The sequence below is a fragment of the Setaria italica genome, chromosome IX, assembly GCF_000263155.2.
Source record: "Setaria italica strain Yugu1 chromosome IX, Setaria_italica_v2.0, whole genome shotgun sequence".
In the NCBI taxonomy this organism is placed as follows: domain Eukaryota; kingdom Viridiplantae; phylum Streptophyta; class Magnoliopsida; order Poales; family Poaceae; genus Setaria; species Setaria italica.
The window spans coordinates 50430229-50446992 of record NC_028458.1 but is presented as its reverse complement, the minus strand read 5'-3'; the positions used below and the strand labels follow the sequence as shown (position 1 = coordinate 50446992).

At 50.3% G+C, this 16764-nt stretch overlaps 2 protein-coding genes and 1 long non-coding RNA gene across 3 annotated transcripts; all 3 read right to left on the bottom strand.

The window, feature by feature from the left end:
• Nucleotides 1–174: 174 nt before the first annotated feature.
• Nucleotides 175–2223, bottom strand: LOC101773923 (LIM domain-containing protein WLIM2b). Its single transcript, XM_004984617.4, has 5 exons — nucleotides 1784–2223; nucleotides 1334–1439; nucleotides 1201–1238; nucleotides 1011–1100; nucleotides 175–636 (listed from the first exon to the last, which is right to left on the bottom strand). The coding sequence occupies exons 1-5, from the start codon at nucleotides 1913–1915 to the stop codon at nucleotides 403–405; spliced, it is 600 nt and encodes a 199-aa protein (XP_004984674.1). The 5' UTR covers nucleotides 1916–2223; the 3' UTR covers nucleotides 175–402.
• A 3723-nt stretch (nucleotides 2224–5946) lies between these two features.
• On the bottom strand, nucleotides 5947–15488 carry LOC101774321 (OTU domain-containing protein At3g57810). The gene is made up of 8 exons (XM_004984618.3): nucleotides 15332–15488; nucleotides 15106–15226; nucleotides 14918–15008; nucleotides 14678–14741; nucleotides 13542–13647; nucleotides 13403–13457; nucleotides 13074–13127; nucleotides 5947–6281 (listed from the first exon to the last, which is right to left on the bottom strand). Exons 1-8 carry the CDS (start codon nucleotides 15357–15359, stop codon nucleotides 6144–6146), a joined length of 657 nt encoding a protein of 218 aa, XP_004984675.1. The 5' UTR covers nucleotides 15360–15488; the 3' UTR covers nucleotides 5947–6143.
• On the bottom strand, nucleotides 9025–13067 carry LOC105915066. Its single transcript, XR_001164837.2, has 2 exons — nucleotides 9985–13067; nucleotides 9025–9905 (listed from the first exon to the last, which is right to left on the bottom strand). It is a non-coding gene; the product is annotated as an uncharacterized LOC105915066 (long non-coding RNA).
• Nucleotides 15489–16764: the final 1276 nt, after the last annotated feature.

The following is a 16764-nucleotide window of genomic DNA, read 5'->3' as shown; positions in this document are numbered from 1 at the left end:
TTCACAGCTTCAGTGCTTCACTTCCTTTTCCTTTCTGAAAGGCAGGATCGTCCCAAAACAGGTGGTCTTCCGGCCTATTTTTAGTGTAAGTAAATTCACTCACGAGTCACAATAAAAAAGAAGCCTGAAATATGGGAGCGATATGCCAATACCAAACAGGAATGCAAAATAGTATCGCAAGGCAACACAACAATATATCGATCAATAAGGGGTACCCGGTGCACAACAATTTCGTTGAAAATGACAGCAATTCCATGGTTCACCAATGTGAGTCAGCTAGCACAGCAGAGGATACCAAAATAGAGAAGTCCAGTATCCTCAGGGCTAGACGGCATAACATACAGCAGGTGGTTTTAAGTAAAAACAGGAGGCTTCCGAACCCTCGCTTTCAAGATGGCACGATCAAGATGAATCAGCAGCTGGTTGCGCTGGTTGTTCAGGCTGTGCTTCCGCACGCTTCACCGATGCACACTTGATCAGATGATTGTAGCTTCCCTTCTCCTTGAAAAGTTGAGAGAAATGGTGCTTGCAGTAGAGGGTCCCCTCCAAGGCTGCGTAGTTGGATGGTGTAATGGCACAGCCCCCATGGGAGCATTTGAAGCACGACTTGTGGTAGGCCTTTTCTTCGACTGTTACCTGCAATGTTTCATTAACAAGTCAGCAGCACGTTTTGGACCATCAAGAACAGCAATCAGCAAGAATTTTTTATCAGACATAAAGACAAGGAAAATTAGATGAATCAAGGCAAATATTAAATGTACTTGGAATAAAATTTAGGTTGGCAATGCAATTTGGCAGACAAAAAGGCAAATATATGTTCACTTGTGCATGCATGTCATGAGAACAGGGAGTTCTATTCCAAATATTTTGGTCCTTTTGATGAAATATCTAATTGCTACAATGCACTGAAAGGATATGGTTAAAAGGAAATATGATATCATGAATTACAACCCAAACCTCTGAAAGGAAATAATAATGAAGATAAAACATACATGACTGGTTAAAATTACCTTCTCAAGAGGATACGCGGTTTTGCCACAAGTTGCACACTTGTCTTGTGTTCCTGAAAACATTCTTGCAGCTTTGCTTGGAGATCTGGTCTGAATAGCAAATTTTGCACAACATTGATCACTTCTCTAGAACTAAAGGGCGTGAAGAATGAAAACAGACTAGAACTAAAGTAGACAGACGGGCACTCACCAGCTCAGGGGCCAACTTTTCCGGAGTAAGCTTTGCAGCTGAAAGTAGAAAACCATCAGCACATCACCGCATCAGATCGCATAAGCGCAAAAACATGTATTTTCATGTCAATGATTCGGTACTGAATGCCTACGTGATTGCGATTGGAAGCTCTTGTTGTAGCTCCCGGTCTCCTTGAACAGCTGCTCGAAATGGGCCTTGCAGTATGGCACTCCTTCGAACGAGGAATAGTTGCTCAGCTGTCAAAGGCCAAAAAAGATGAACACGGAGATCGTCAGACCCTGCCAACGGCGTATCCTTTGCCTCCCTACCGACAGCTCTGCCTAACCAAACGATCAAAGAACAGATTTCATTTCCAACAATTTTCTGCCAATCTGCCCAATCCTCTTTTACCAAGTCAGCAAATGTGAAACGGACAAAATCATGATCTCTCGGGCACAGAATTCTTCCGATACACTACGCAGCAGATCCATTCGCCCGCATCAATCCGCAGATCTACAACCCGATGCTACATTGCATCACCAACAGATCCACCCACCCACCCACCGCTGAAACGTAAGAACACGGGCAGAAGGGGACGTACGGAGAGGGTGGACTTGCAGTGCTGGCACTTGAAGCAGGATCGGTGGAAGACGACGCCGTCGGTGGAGAGCTGGTCCATCGGGTACACCGTCTTGGTGCACACCTTGCACTTCTGCTGCGTCCCGCTAAACATCCTCCTCCTCCTCCTCCTCTGATCTTCCTACTCCCTCGGGTTCCGCGGCCGGCGAGAAGCGCGCGAGATCTGACTAGAGCCCCCCGATCCGGCCTTGGCATGCGCGCGCGGGGAAACGAGGGAGAATGAACAAGTCCGCCCGGCGGCTCCGATGGCCGTGGTTTTATACGCAGGAGACGACGAGGCGCAATTAAGCAGTGGAATTATGACGGGTTCGTCTCCCCCGGCGCCTCACTTTTGCCGCGGCGGAAAGAAAAAGCCAGCAAAACAAGCGAGAGAGTGGATGGGATGGGAGGGGATGATGGAGGCACAGCACAGTGCCATTAAACTAGTACGCAATTATGACCGCCACCATTAGTGCGCGATCGAGGAGGAGGGAGCTCCGCACACAGGCGGCTCCGATCGCTAGCGTCGCTGCGGGCGGGGCCACCGGTTGACGGGACCCACACGTCGGCGGACGGGGAGCTCCGCGGCCCCGGTGGGGGACCGGGGAGAAGTACGGGAGAAGCAAGCAGGGGTCTCGCAAGGGGGGTGGGGCCCGGGCGTCAGGCTGTGTGACGGGCGGGATATTATTGCCGGGGGGACAGGCGCGGTGCGGCCCACGTCGGCCAGCCAGCCTTTTCCCGGCTGCCCAGTCGGACTATCCTCTTGTTTCTTCGTGATTGGCAGTTTGGTTAGCTACAGCTGCAGGCTACAGCGTGTTAGCATGGCATCGCATTGAATTTCTCTCACTTTTTTCTTCAATTTTCATTGAGGGCAAAAGGACGAGGTGTACTATGACTTTTTTTTGACATACTGTATGTCCAGTACTGTTAGGGAGAGTGGTTGACACATGGGGCCGCACGGGGAGGAGCGTGTCGTTCTTGGAGTCGGCTTGTCGCTGGCAGCCGCGGCATAGCAGTGGGCAGGTCTATCTTATCGGGTGTTTGGTTTGGGGTTTAACTGGGTCGGCATGAGTTCGACCCAAACATGAGGTGGGTTGGGTTCATATAGGGAAATATGCGGGTCGAGTGCGTCCGCCCAAATCGAGCGAACGTATCTAACCCACTTGGACGGCGTTGCAGCGCCGTTTTGTGTGAGAACAGGCGTGAGCCCTGGCCTCCGGCCATGGCGACTAGCGGGGAAGAGGAACGGGCCGGCGACGCTAGAGAGAGGAGGGGCGGCGGGGAAGACATCGCGAGAAAGAGGAAGGGGCTGGTGGAGCTCCACTACCGGCCCTAGCAAGCTCGGGCTCCGCCCCCGCCAGAGGAGCTCTGCCACCGGCCGGGTTGAGCTCCGCCTGAGTGAGCTGGGGCGGCGTGGGGCGTGGGTGGCTAGCGTGGCGGGGGAGTCCGGCGCGGCGGGAAGGAAGACGCCGGCGAATGAGGCTGGCGTGGCGGGTGAGACTGTCACGGCTAGGGAGGCCGGCGCGGTGAGGGATGAGGACGCGGTGATGGATAGATGGAATAACGCATGGAAGAAGATAAAGGCCGGCTAAAAAAAAAGAAAAGAGAAGGAAAAGGAGGATGACTGGTGGGACCTGCTAGTAAGCGTGACTAACGGTGCTAAAATGGTATCCACCCCAACCCTCTGAACCCCTCCAACCAAAAAAAACTTGAACAAACTCATCCCTCCCAACCAAACACGAGATGAGTTGAACCTAACCCAGAAGAGTGGGATGGATCCAACCCATTCCACTTTGTCCCAAAATCAAGCCCATGCTTAGCTTGGCAGGAGGGTCATCATGTACTAGTAGCAGTAGCAGTAATAGAATCCATCTGTTGCATTGCACCTACAGCTCATTTTCGTAACGCTTTGCTTTAAGCTTGGTTAGTACTAGCTCAATAATGCACGGCCTGATGGTTAGTGAGTATATAAAACAGATAAATGACAACATGCGTCTGGGCCGCCTCCTTGTTCCGTTTCCATCAAATCAATTCTCACTATAACCCCCCTTGCTTTTGATGGATTTTTTAGTTGTGGATTCAATGGGAAATAAAAAGCAATACGAATAACACACGCAGCCTCAATCACTGCAACCTCTCGCTCTGCACATCTGCTGTAAAAGACTAACAGGCCACATGGGGTGTCACTTGTAGCAGCGCTGTTACTGACTGACACTGCGGTACAACAAAATGGCCAGGAACAAGAAAAGAAAGATGTTGAGGGCTTGAAGCACTTTTTTTTTAGTGCACCGGGTTGAACTTTATTTAAAAGATAACAGGAAATTTACAAGCCCCCTGTGAAGGCACCCCTGAAAGTAAAACAAATTACATTGAAGCTCAAGCGAAGAGGTGCTCCCGGTGGTCTCCGCCGTCGCTGACCGTTGCCGCCGCAGCCTTGTTCTACCAAGGATGAACCTCAATGTCGATTCCCATCTGGACGAAGAACAATTACTTTTTGAAAAGCCAATGAGTTGCACGCCAACCGTGACTTGCGCTTGAGACGCTGAACGCTCCGGCCGACGGCTGATTGCCGTCACTTCGTCGTAGAAGCTGGGATCAGACGCCTGTCGCTCCACCGGCCAATCCCAATCGACGAACAGCATACCCATAAAGGGGAATCCATGAACACCAACCCGGCTGCACGAGTAGGTGTAATACATACCTCGCAAGGTAAGCACTAGTGAAGTCTGAGCCACGGCCATCCTCGCTAACACCAAGCACCATCGTTTCACCAGAAGGGTCTGTTTGGATCCATGAGCTACATGAGCTAAATTTTAGTTCTGCACTTTTAGCTCAAAATTTAGCTCTTGGGATCCAAACAGGTGGGTAAAAAGGGGCAAAGAACTAAACTTTGGATTAAAAATTTTAACTCCTAAAGAGACCCTAAACTGGGCTAAAAGTGGTCCCCAAGACCAAGTTCCACCCCTATCCCCTTTTCCTCTCTCTCCGCGTGGTCCCTTGCCCCTCCCGCGCTCCCTCTCTCCTCCGCCTCCAACGCTCGCCGCCTCCAACGCCCGCCGCCTCCGCTTGGCCCCCCGCCGCCTCTGCCGGCCTCGCAAGCCTCCACCCGCACCCGCACCCTATCCACTCGTGCGCGGTGGGGGAGAGGAACGCCGCCGACACCGGGTCGAGCGGGCTCGGCGGCACGCCGGGCGTGAGCGGCGACGGCGACGTGGAGTCCAGCCCCTCCTTCTCGCGCACCCGCACTACCGCCGCCGCCCTCTCGCCCGAGCGGCCGCACCGAAGCTGGCGACGGAGACGCCATCGGGTGTGGTCTGGTTGTTGTGGTGGTGGTGATGCTGCTGGTGGAGAGGAGGGATAGGAAGGAGGGTAATAGTGTCTTTGTTGAACAGCATTTATGGACTTTAGTTTATTTTAGTCCATAGATCCAAACAGCCCAGCAGAACTAAATTTTAGAGGCTAAAGTTTAGGAGCTAAAATTTAGCTCACGATCTACTTATCAAACATACCTCGGAGGGACAAAAGAACCGGTGGGTATCTCAAATCTACCAGAAAACATAAACTACACGACCTACCTCACTAAAGTAGTATATCTACACGACCTACCCCCGATTGACCTAGCCCCCACCACCTCCGTCACCAGCGAGGGCGCCGGAGAGGAAGGATCGGAGTTCCGCCCCAGAGTCGCCGCTAACTGCTGTGTGATGGGGAAAGAAGACTCTGAGTGAAGTACTGTTATGGACGAAGTGAACATATAGAGGGGAAAGAGACGAGATGCAGCCCCCAGCCCGCTCATGCAAGGACCCAATACATGATTCCGGTCAACTATATGCTTGCAATTGCAACACGATGATTACTAATAATTCGATTTCAAACATATCCAATAGACTATATAGTACTGCCCCTCAACCACAACTCCGGCAAACGATCCATTATCCTGCCGGCCACCAACCGGTCAAAAACTTGGACGCGCCACCGAACAAATCTCAGGCAAATAGCATTGGCCTCACTAGGGCAGGATTGCAGTACATGCGGGCATGCGGCGTCTTGGCTCGAAATCTGCAGTTAGTAACTCCCTAGAATGGCTGTATATGACTCTAAAAATAACGGTAGAACCACTATCATAGCATCATAAGCACAATCAGCGAACATACAACCCATAGAACGACAATCTATATTTCATAATTGATATTTTCATACTGGTTTTCGCCAAAAAAAAGGAAAGATATTTTGATAGTTCAACTAATGCTATTGTTGGCTAAACAACTGGCATAAGAATAAAAAGAAAAAAAATGCAACCATGGAGTGACAACGCACCAAAGAACGATAGCACTGCAACCATGTCAAACCAGCAAATCATAGTGATTCCTCCCGCTATATAAAAGTCTTACAGGTGCCTTTTTCTTCCAATTCTTTGAATTTTTGGCGAATTCCAATCCATATTCAGCTATGGGGATGAAGCCATTACCACGACCATGGTACTGTAAACATACAGGATAGATATGAGCCAAGCTGGAGGAACAAAGTGAAGAGTTCAGGTTCAGCTATAACATATGAAAGTATACTACATATAAACACGATAGCTTCCGAGGAAACAAAAGGCAGCGCTTTAATTCAACATAAGAATTCTATATCCGATGATGGTAGAAAGAGGATATTGTCCAACAATTTTTCATCAATTTGCTTTAGTAAGAGTGCATTCATACTCTACCAAATTTTTTCTAAGAAAAACATTGACAATTAACAAGATCCAAGAACATTATGGATTCAAAGCTTTAGATCATAGAAGCTGATATCTGACATGCAATGCTTATTTTCAACGTCGCTACATAATTTATACAAACCATTTAGTGCCATGCTTGCTTTAACCTTTGCTTGCTTTATTGAATATTTGCAGTGTTATCTTATTTTTATATAAATCGTTTATGTTACCATGCCACGGTTCATTTGCATGGCAATGATAGTTCAAAAATTCACGTACATTTGATTATCTTCTTGAGGGATAAGGGTACCTTTGGATCCCCACCGATCAGGATACTAGTCAGTCATGTCAAGTGAGCCCGTCCGACCATGCCGTGCGGGCTAAGGTATGAAGACGCGTGGAGCACAAGCTAGAAGGCCGGGCTAATCAATTCAGCTCGGATATCACGGAATATTTGTTGTAAACCGACTCAGATTGCTTTCCATGTAACAACCGACTAGGATTAGATCCTATCCGATTATAACCCGAGGCCCTCAGCCTATATAAGGCGGCCAGGGGCACCCCCCGAGGGTGACTCATCCTACCTCATGTTAACTTTTTGCATCTGCGATCAGCAATACAATCTATCAGAACACAGGAAGGGTATTACTCTTCGAAGGCCCGAACCTGTCTAAACCTTGCGTCTCTGTGTTACTATTCGAGTTCTTGATCTTACGATCTCCCCCGCCTACAAATCTACCACCTGGCTAAACCCCTGGTGGACTGACAGTCACCAAATCTGACAGTTGGCACGCCAAGTAGGGGTGATCGTGAGATCCTCCCTAGCGAGCTCGATGGCATCCCGCCTCAGCGTCATATTCCCTAAGAGCATGAAAGACTTCCTCGCCAACATGCTCCGCTTTGGGAGCATGTCGGTGGACTCCGACTCCGCCGCCTTCATCGCTGACTCAGTCTCCGCCGCCAACTCGGCATCCGTCGGATCTGCATCGATGGAGCAAGGCCTTCACCCGAGGATCATCATGCCGCTTACCCAGCAGGTCGGCGATCTCTCTCTCTCTCTCTCTTAGAGAGGATCGCGCATATCCTTGCGGCAACCCGCGCACCCACACCCTCCAATCTAATCGCGGGGCTAGATCGCATCAACAACACCATTGTTGAGTGCATCAACCTCTCCAAGGCAGCACTACGCCCCGGAAGGTCGGCACGGGGCTCTCCCCGCGCCCCTTTTAGCATTAAGAACTCGGCTACCGTGTTTTCCGAAAAACTCATGCAGTCTTTCCAGATCCAATCTAACGACCCACCGAACCTACCCAGTTTTCGGACTGCAGTGAGTTGCAGGACCCTCGCTTCGCCCTAACCCTAAACCCTTACGGCGAGGGCGACGATGGAAGCTCTGCGTCTCAAGTTCGGGAAGTCTTCACTGTCTCTGCCGACAAACCTCCTCGTGATGGTGAAACTTCCTCCCAGGAGGAGAACGCAACGAGAGGAATCGAGACCGCGTCAGGCGCCGCCAACAGGAACAAGCCGAGCAAGTTCGTCAGCCGCCCGCCGCCCCCGCAGCAGCCGACGCACCGCCCGTCCCGTCGGCAACTAACAATGTTGTCAACGGTGGCTAACGGTGGCTAGGACGACATTGGAGGTCGACGCAGGCATTCCTTATGTGCTCGCAATCTGCAGGCTGACTTAGAACAAGCCAGTCACAACGCCTTCGCCACACCCCAAGCCAACCTGAGGGCTGTCTTTGCCGATCTGGAAAATCTTCCGGATTCAGAGCAACTACGAGGAAGGGGAAGCAGAAAAGAGTCGGCAGGTCGACATCGACAGCCTAGAAGAGCATCGTGTGGGGGCCCTCATCCAGCATGCGCGGCACAAGCAACAGATTTGACGTTATCACGACAAGAACGTCCAGGAACGTTCATTCAATGTTGGCGACCTAGTGCTCCGTCGAATCCAGTCCACCAAGGACATGCACAAGCTGTCGGCCCCATGGGAGGGGCCTTCATTGTTAAAGAAGTCGTCCAGCTCGGCACTTACCAGCTGCAGTGGACGGATGCCTCAGGCGTCCCTAACCCATGGAACATTCAACACCTGCGACAATTCTACCCTTAGGAGATTCAAACTATGTACTCTTTATACCTTTTACATTAAATAAATCAAAACCTTAGAGGTTCTTTGCGTACCTACTACTTTCTTACTTCTTACCCGAGCTCTTACTAACATGCGGGGGCTGTCTGACCTGATCGACAGACCACACCCTCCCCTTTACGCTCAGGGGCTTCCCCCGCCACGCACCGACCTCTGGGTCCCAACATTTCTCCTACCCCTCTCAAGAATGTGCGACTAACTCGTGTGGACGGCGTCCTAGCATGTGAAATCTAGACAACCTTGTGTTCGCCCCCTCTACAAGCTCGAGATCCGCTCTCAGTAGAGTGCTGGTCAAGTAAGGCTAGGCGCTTAGCGGCTATAGGCCTAGGCCACACGGTGTCCTGTCAAACATACCAAGGGAGGGAAGGAGTTTTACCTTTACATAAGTTAATTGACTAGTTTACTTGTCTCATGACACAAAATGATACACATCATAGTTTTTTTCTATTACAAGTCCAACTCCTTGACTACCTCCTCTGCAGCCTGTTGATACTGGAAGGCCAACTCCAAAAGGCTATCAGGATCGAAGCCCTTGGCTACCCCCGCTCCGACGCGCTCCACCTCCACTTGAGAGAAATGCGTCTTGAGAAGCACAATGACGTTCTCCGCGCACTCCACGGTGGTCTCCTTCATCGGCACCTTCAGACAACTAGGAGAACTCCTCAGTCGGTCCAGCAGTCGGCGTCAGCTCGGCAGGATTGGCCTCAGGCTGGACCATGTCCATCATGTAGCCCGCGGCCGACCGCAGACCTTCCAGCTCCAGCTCCAACCCTACAATAACCACCTGATCATGCTAGAGGCTATTCATAGCGGCAATCAAGCACCGGTCCATGTCCTTGTGCAAGTTGGCCTCATAGGACAGTTTCCGCGACACATCATACTCACGGCGCACGGCGACGTCGTGGTCTTGCTGTAGTCGGGCATTGGCAGCCTTGCACTTTTTGAGGTTTCTCTTGAGCCTCTCCTCTTTCTTCTGGGCATCTACAAAGTAACGGAACTCAAGAAAAGATACCGGCCTTATCTACCCAAGCTAGATCCTCCATAAGGGATGAAGTCGTACCGGTCAGCAAAGCGCCAAGGTCGCCCTAGACCTCCCTGGTGATCTTCTGCTCCTCGATCTCCCGGTCTTTTTGTCAGATCTGCTCCGCAGCATCCTCCTTAGCCTTCTTGAGCTCGGCCTTCAGGCGCTCGGCCTAAGGCGATACTCCTCAGCTCAGTGGATGGCGTCCGCCCTCTTGTGCGCACGCTTGGCCAGATTCTGCACAAAAGTTACTCCAACAATTCAAAGATGGAAGATAGGGATGGAAGTCAACAACAAGATTGGTTGGTCAACTTACGTATAACACCTATCCGACCTTGGCCGAGGCTTCCTGCAGGATGGCAAGATCCCTCTTGTCGGCAGCAACATCCTGTGCCAGGGCCGTCTCGAAGAAGTCCAGGGTGGCGGAATCATCCTCCACGTGGGCATCGACGTTGGCGCTTCCCTGGGGGTCTCCTCCATCTGCACCTCGACACTGGCATCTGCGGCCCCGGGCGCAGATACGGCGGCATCCTAGCGCAACGAAGACCTTGGCTCGGGCCCCTTAGGTCCCACCACTAGGCTACTCTTGCTCCCGGCTTGGACAGACATCGTAGATGCAGCCCCTATGGTTGCCTCAGGAGTCCGACCTTTTGCATGGGTCCCGACGCCAGTGTCCTCCAGGCTCGAGTCATCCTCTATCACCGCCTCCCTGCTCGGTCAGCGCAGCACAGGGACAAAGTTAAGCAACGTACAAACAAACTTCCAACAATGTACGACGCCATGATCAGACTCACAACATGCTCTTCTTCGCTCGTAACATTAGGCGAAGAGGTGATGGCGGCGGCAAGATCGGCTCCTTCTGCTTCCCCCCGCAGATCTCCGTTTTCAGCCGCTCCTTGAGCCACTTCGCGTCGGCTGCGGTCATCCCAAGGAGCACGGCCTTCTTCTTGGCGGTCGGGCTGGGCGATTTAGAGTCATCGCTCGGCACCCCGGACGAGGTCTCCGTAGAGGATGCTGCCGCCACGGCGGGTGCCTTCGACTACGTGGCACCCCTCTTCTTCTGCTTCTTCTCAGCCTCCGGCTTCTCCGCCTCTGGCACCTTGGACTCCAACACCTTGCGAACGGCCTGGCATGCCGGCTGCCTAGTAGGACCGTGCCCCCGACCTCCGTCCCGCTGCCTTAGACCGATACGTCCTCGTCAGAGTCGTCAAAGGATGAGTCCGACTCCTAGTTAATCGATGAAAATCAAGATCTTACCGGGTCGGCCGACCTCATGAGGGAGTACGCCTTGGGGCAGTGCTTGTTCTTGATGACGCCACTGAAGAACTTGCACATCCGGCCGGCAACCTCTTCCTAGGTAACCTTCCGCTGTGCGTCCCGGGTTGGATCCAACAGCCCCAAGTACTCATACGCCGGATGGACCCTATCCTTGATCGGCTATGTCAGCCTCCGGCAAAAGTTGATGCTCACAGCCCTGGCTGTGAGCCCACGACATTTTAGGTCGGCAATCTCTTTTAACAGTTGCTTCACCTGGACCATTTCCGTGGAGGTCGGCTGGTTCGACCACTCCGGCATTGTCACGGGTGCATACCCGAGGCGGGGCGGCAGCTCGGGCTTCTGATTGGTGATAAGGAACCATTCCTTATGCCACCCCTTGTTCAAGTCCTTGAGCTTCAGACCAAAATACTCCAGGACCCTCTTTGGCTGCAGCGAAAATCCACAACCACCGATCAATCCCGGCTTCCCCTTGGTCGACACAATTTTTAGTTGGTAGAGATATCTCGACAGATTGAAATGGGGAGGAATTCCGAGGAAAGCTTCGCAAAGGTGGATAAAAACTGCGATGTCCAAAATGGAGTTAGGGTTGAGATGCACTAACTCGATCTTGTAGTACTCTAGCAACCCGCGAAAGAAATCCCCTGTCGGGATCCCGAATCCCCGCTCGAAAAATGCCGCAAAGACGACAGCTTCGGTCTTGTCCTCGGTGGGGAACTCTTGTCCCGCGGTCGCCTTCCATTCCGGGAGGGACTTGGAACCGAGCAGGCCGCGATCGACGAGGGCTTGGATCCTCTCCTCCGACATCACGGATTTCACCCAGTACATGGATGGATCTGGTGCCTACTCCATCGCCATTTCTTCGGTTTCTACTCCTCGAGACACAGATCTGATGAAGGCGGGCCTCTTGGTTCGCATGCGGCGGGGAATGGCAGCACGGCGGCGGTGACTGCAGCCTTTGCGCGGAGGAGCGGTGGATGTGGCTTGCGGACGCAGCGGCGTGACCTAGGGCTCTCAGGCGCGACGGCGATGGCGTTGGCGGCGGTGACACTTGGGGGCGAGTGGAGTGGAAATGAAAAGGAAACCGCGCCTCTTCGGCTTTTGAAGGCATTGACAGCGTAAACCTAGCGACGGAATCCGCATGTCTCCTGTTACGCCGCAAGCAATGGACGGAACCCGCGGGTTTTCCGTTAAGTCTCACGACGTGCCTCCGTGGCTCCACCAGTCCTCGCGCTCGGGGGCTGAGCGCTATATTTGTATCCCTTTTACGACGGAAACAATACATCAGATTCTTGACCATTGGACCAATTACTTTAATCGCTTCAATGCTCAAGGGCTACTCCATATGGAGTGCGTCTTGCGACGCCCTCCATGTGCTTTCCTTCGATCTACAGGATGCCAGACATCTCGGAGCTCGGTAGTCGCATAGCCATGCGCATTTGGTCATACGCCTGTGGAAGCTTCAATTTTTCTTCCTTTTTTTAGCACTGCGCAGCCTCTCCATCACTATGACGACACCGCACCTTCAGCCGAGTACATTACAAGCTCCGTTGCGCATCCGTCAGGTTCCTGTTCGACTCCACATCACTTGAGGGCTTGAGGGATAAGGGTACCTACGGGTCCCCATCAACCAGGATACTGGTCAGCCCTGACAAGTGGGCCCGCCCGACCATATCGTGCGAGCCAAGGCATAAAGATGCGTGGAGCACAAGCTAGAAGGCCGGGCGAATCAATTCAGCCTGGATATCACGGGATACTTGTTGTAAACCGACTCAGATTGCCTTCCATGTAACAACCGACTAGGATTAGATTCTATCCAATTGTAACCCTAGGTCGTCAGCCTATATAAGGCGGCCAGAGGCACCCCCGAGGGTGACTCATCACACATCACGTTAACTCTTCGCACCTACGATCAGCAATACAATCCACCAGAACACGGGACGTAGGGTATTACTCTCTGGAGGTCCGAACCTGTCTAAACCTTGCGTCTCTGTGTTACCATTCGAGTTATCAGCCTTACGATCTCCCCCGCCTACAAATCTACCACCTGGGTAACCCCCTGGTGGACTGTCGGTCACTAAATCCGACACTTCTCTTTAAATGCATTATCCCCGAAGACAGTGGAATTACCTCGCGCTCTGGAATATAAATAATGATTGGCTGCCGACACAGTCTAGACAAAACCTGAAAAGAGAGAATGACATGTGCAAATTATGTCAAAGATCATACCAACTCATATAATCCAAAAAATATATAGGCACTAGTATTCTGCTCCATCTAACAAGTAACACTAGTTTGGCTAGAACCTCCAGAAGTCCAACAAAAGTAGAAAATGGGTGCATGAACTGCTCATATCATGTTAATCAGATTCTCCATGTATCTAATCCGATAACCGAATGATGATTACACAAATTACATATTTTAAGTTTTTAGAACAGTGAAAATGTGAAATCTTATACCAGGAGTTCTGACTCTCCACCCCAGAAATCTGGCCGCCTTATCCTTTGGCAGTAGCTAGAAAAACAGGAATAAGTCAGCAACAATAATTCAATTCAGTTCATGCCGTCAAAGCAAAGTGGGAAGGCATAGGAGCCTAACCGTCTCAAGGATTGTTCCACGGTAATTGCTATAACAGCTTCTTCATACTTCTGCCGCTCAGTCTCGCTGTCACATATAATTTCTTTCACCGCCATCCGTAAATCATCTATGAAATGGGATATTAATTTAATTCGAATATATCAACAATAAAGTCCCATTCAAAGAAGGCATGGTAAACTTTTGGTGATGCATTCATACAACACGGTCACCCACAGGTGACGGATGAATCTTCTCATGTTCATCTAAGGCTAAAGTAGCTTGCAAAAACCAAAAAACCTTCATTTGGAAGAGTAAACTGACAGACAGGTAAGAATTTGCAATGTGCAGTATATAATATATGTTTAAAAACTGAAATGATTGCCGAATCTGGCCAGATATCTGGATTGTTGTGGGAGATACTTTTAGTCAAAATCAACATTAGTTTCCCAGCATTATTTCTAGTGAAAGGATATGGTTGTAAGTTGGAAATGCTATACTGCTATACCACATAGTTTCGAAACCATGAATTAATGCATGTTGTAAGAATTTTCCTCCAAGTCAAAGATAAGAACTGAATTTGAAAAGCTCTCGGTTGGCATCATAAATGGATGTATGATGCTGAAATCTTATAAGAACAAATGACACTGTTGTTTATTTTTTAATTGACAAGGATACTAATTGTCTGATGTTCTATCATGCGAATAAGTTCTATGGTCGTTAAAGTGGATGTGCTACCTCGTAATATGATAGTAACCTCAAGTGTCTTTTAAACATAAAGGGGGGAAGATCTCCATTTACTTTTTTCACAAAGCAACTGTTATTACACGTCACATTATCTCTATATCAACTGCAAAAACTTTAACTACACATGAGGCTAAAAGTAAACAGAAACAAAAATCCATGATGCAGAAATTGATCTACTCCCTCCGTCCCAAAAAACATGTCATTCTATGATTCAAAATTTGTCCAAGAAACAAGTCGTTTTACTCTATATGGTATGTGCATGTGCATGCAGCTGTCAATTAGCACCAAATATGGCTAATAAATAGGGGCAAACAAGGTCATTTTACCTTCTTGTTAATTTGTCCTAAAATTTCTAGAATGACTTGTTTTTTTTTTGACGGAGGGAGTATGTTCGAGGCATTGTTTCAGGCTACCTGCATCTTGTAACTCCTCCCTCGGGGTCAAAGGAATCCCCTTATTCTTTGCCATTCCTTTAGCCTACAAGCAACGCACCGGGTTTCTCTGTGATGTGAATTTGCATAGATGCCAAAAACCGCTTGAAGAGACATTGTTTCAACTAGAATTCAAACTCGAAGGTAATAGATTCGAGTAATAAAGGTTCACAATAATCATCATACTACGCGCACACAGAAGAAGATTATGCGACAACTTACCAACGCCCGAAACATGCAGCGGCCATCTCCGGTGACCCTCTGAACCCCGTAATGCTCAACCTTGTTCAGCGCCGCCGACCAACCGCCCCTCCTGCACATAACAAACAAGTTTTGCAACTTCACTCTGCTCGAGCTGCAATTGATTCAGATGTGTTGAGAGAAATCCGGGAAAGAATAAGCAGACGCACAGCGAAGGGGCAATTCTGGCGAAGCAGTGGAGCCGGGGCCAAGCCGGCGCTGGCGCGGGCGCGGGGTCCTCGAGGAGCTCGAACTTGGCCGTGCCCTCCCTGAGGCGTGCGAGGAGACTGGCTGCGACGACCGCCAACGAGTCAGATACGCGCGGGAATCGGGATACCACATGATACCATCGAAACGAGTTGAGGGAAGGAAGCGAAGGATCGAGCAGGCACTAACCATTGGATGGCCGCACCGCTGCCGCCATTCGGCCGCAAATCCTGCAATCTTCCCGCACTGCTTCGCAGCAGCGGAAGGTTGAAGAAGGGGGACAAGGCGTGGCCTGTTTTGGATAAATGGCAGCCGCCGCCGCCCGCCGCCGTGGTGTGAGCAACGAAACAGGCCACAGCCCAACGCTTTGCTTGTGGGCTTGGCCTTTCACACAAGCTGTGTGTCGCCTTCTTTTTTTTTCCTTTTCAAGTTCTGGAATTCGAGTAAGCATTAAAGCAGGACAATCATTTACAGAGTTTAGAGAGGTGTGCATATAAAGTTCAGTTTGAAAAATGTTCAATTCGCCATCCGAACTGCATCGTTGACAGCTTAAAGCACATGTTTGAGATGCAGAAATTTTACAGAAATGTGGTCCAAATCTTGCACTCACAGTTAACAGATTCATGTAGGTTATGATAGATTGAACTGCACAGCTAACGATCGCCGTACGGCTAGCGTGGATCAAAATAGTTCATCAAGCCTTTGTAGTTGTTAGATCGTGGCAATTTCTTATCATTGCATATATACCTGCTCTACTGCCCTAACGATCAGTCCGATGACGATCATTTTGAGTTTTCATACGATTTTGTGCTGCTGCCAACCGTTGTTTCGGCAAGGTTGTGTGGACAGCTCTGTCTGCAAGACATCAGCCACATCGTGTAGCTCACCAGTGACCTTCAGTTAAAGTAAGCTTTGCCCTAGAATGGCGACAATAGAACGGATCCGTGACATGGAATACTGTGGCGGACGTGGTGAGGTCCCCGCGTGCGGTGTTTTCTTCAAGGCGACGAGAGTGAGGTGGAGTCCAACGGTGGACGTGGCGAGACTCCCATACGTTTGTGTTTTCGTGGTGGCGACTGCGAGGCAGCCTGCGAGAGGTCCGGATCTGATGGTATCACTCTGTCAGATGGAGTGTGGTGTTGCAGCAGCACTATGGTGAAGGATCCCGCATGGCGGTGGCCTTCTTGGTGCGATGCGGTATGCTTTCTCTTAGGTCCCTATCAACGGGGTCACGCCAGGAGGTTTCGGTGACTACATGAGAGTAAGATTGTTGGAGGGCGCGATAAGGCTTTCGGTATGGCTGTCGTTGTCAAGTGGAGTTGTGCGGCCGCGTTGAGGTCCTAATCCAACCGGCCGTCTTTGGCAGTTTTGAGTTGAGTGTTACCCATGTTGATGTCCCAATCTAACCGGGTGAGTATAGGCTCTTTCTTTTTCATTTTCCTGCCTATAACCTCACAGAGTCGTAGTCTTGTATTTTTCTACTATATCAATAAAAACTTGTACAGGTACGGTTAAAAAAAAGTTAACATAGGCAGTGCGGTCACAAGAATGGAGAATAGCCTAAAGATGTACGAAACGAAGAATTATACAAAGCCGTGCAAGTGGTAACAAGGCTTTCTATT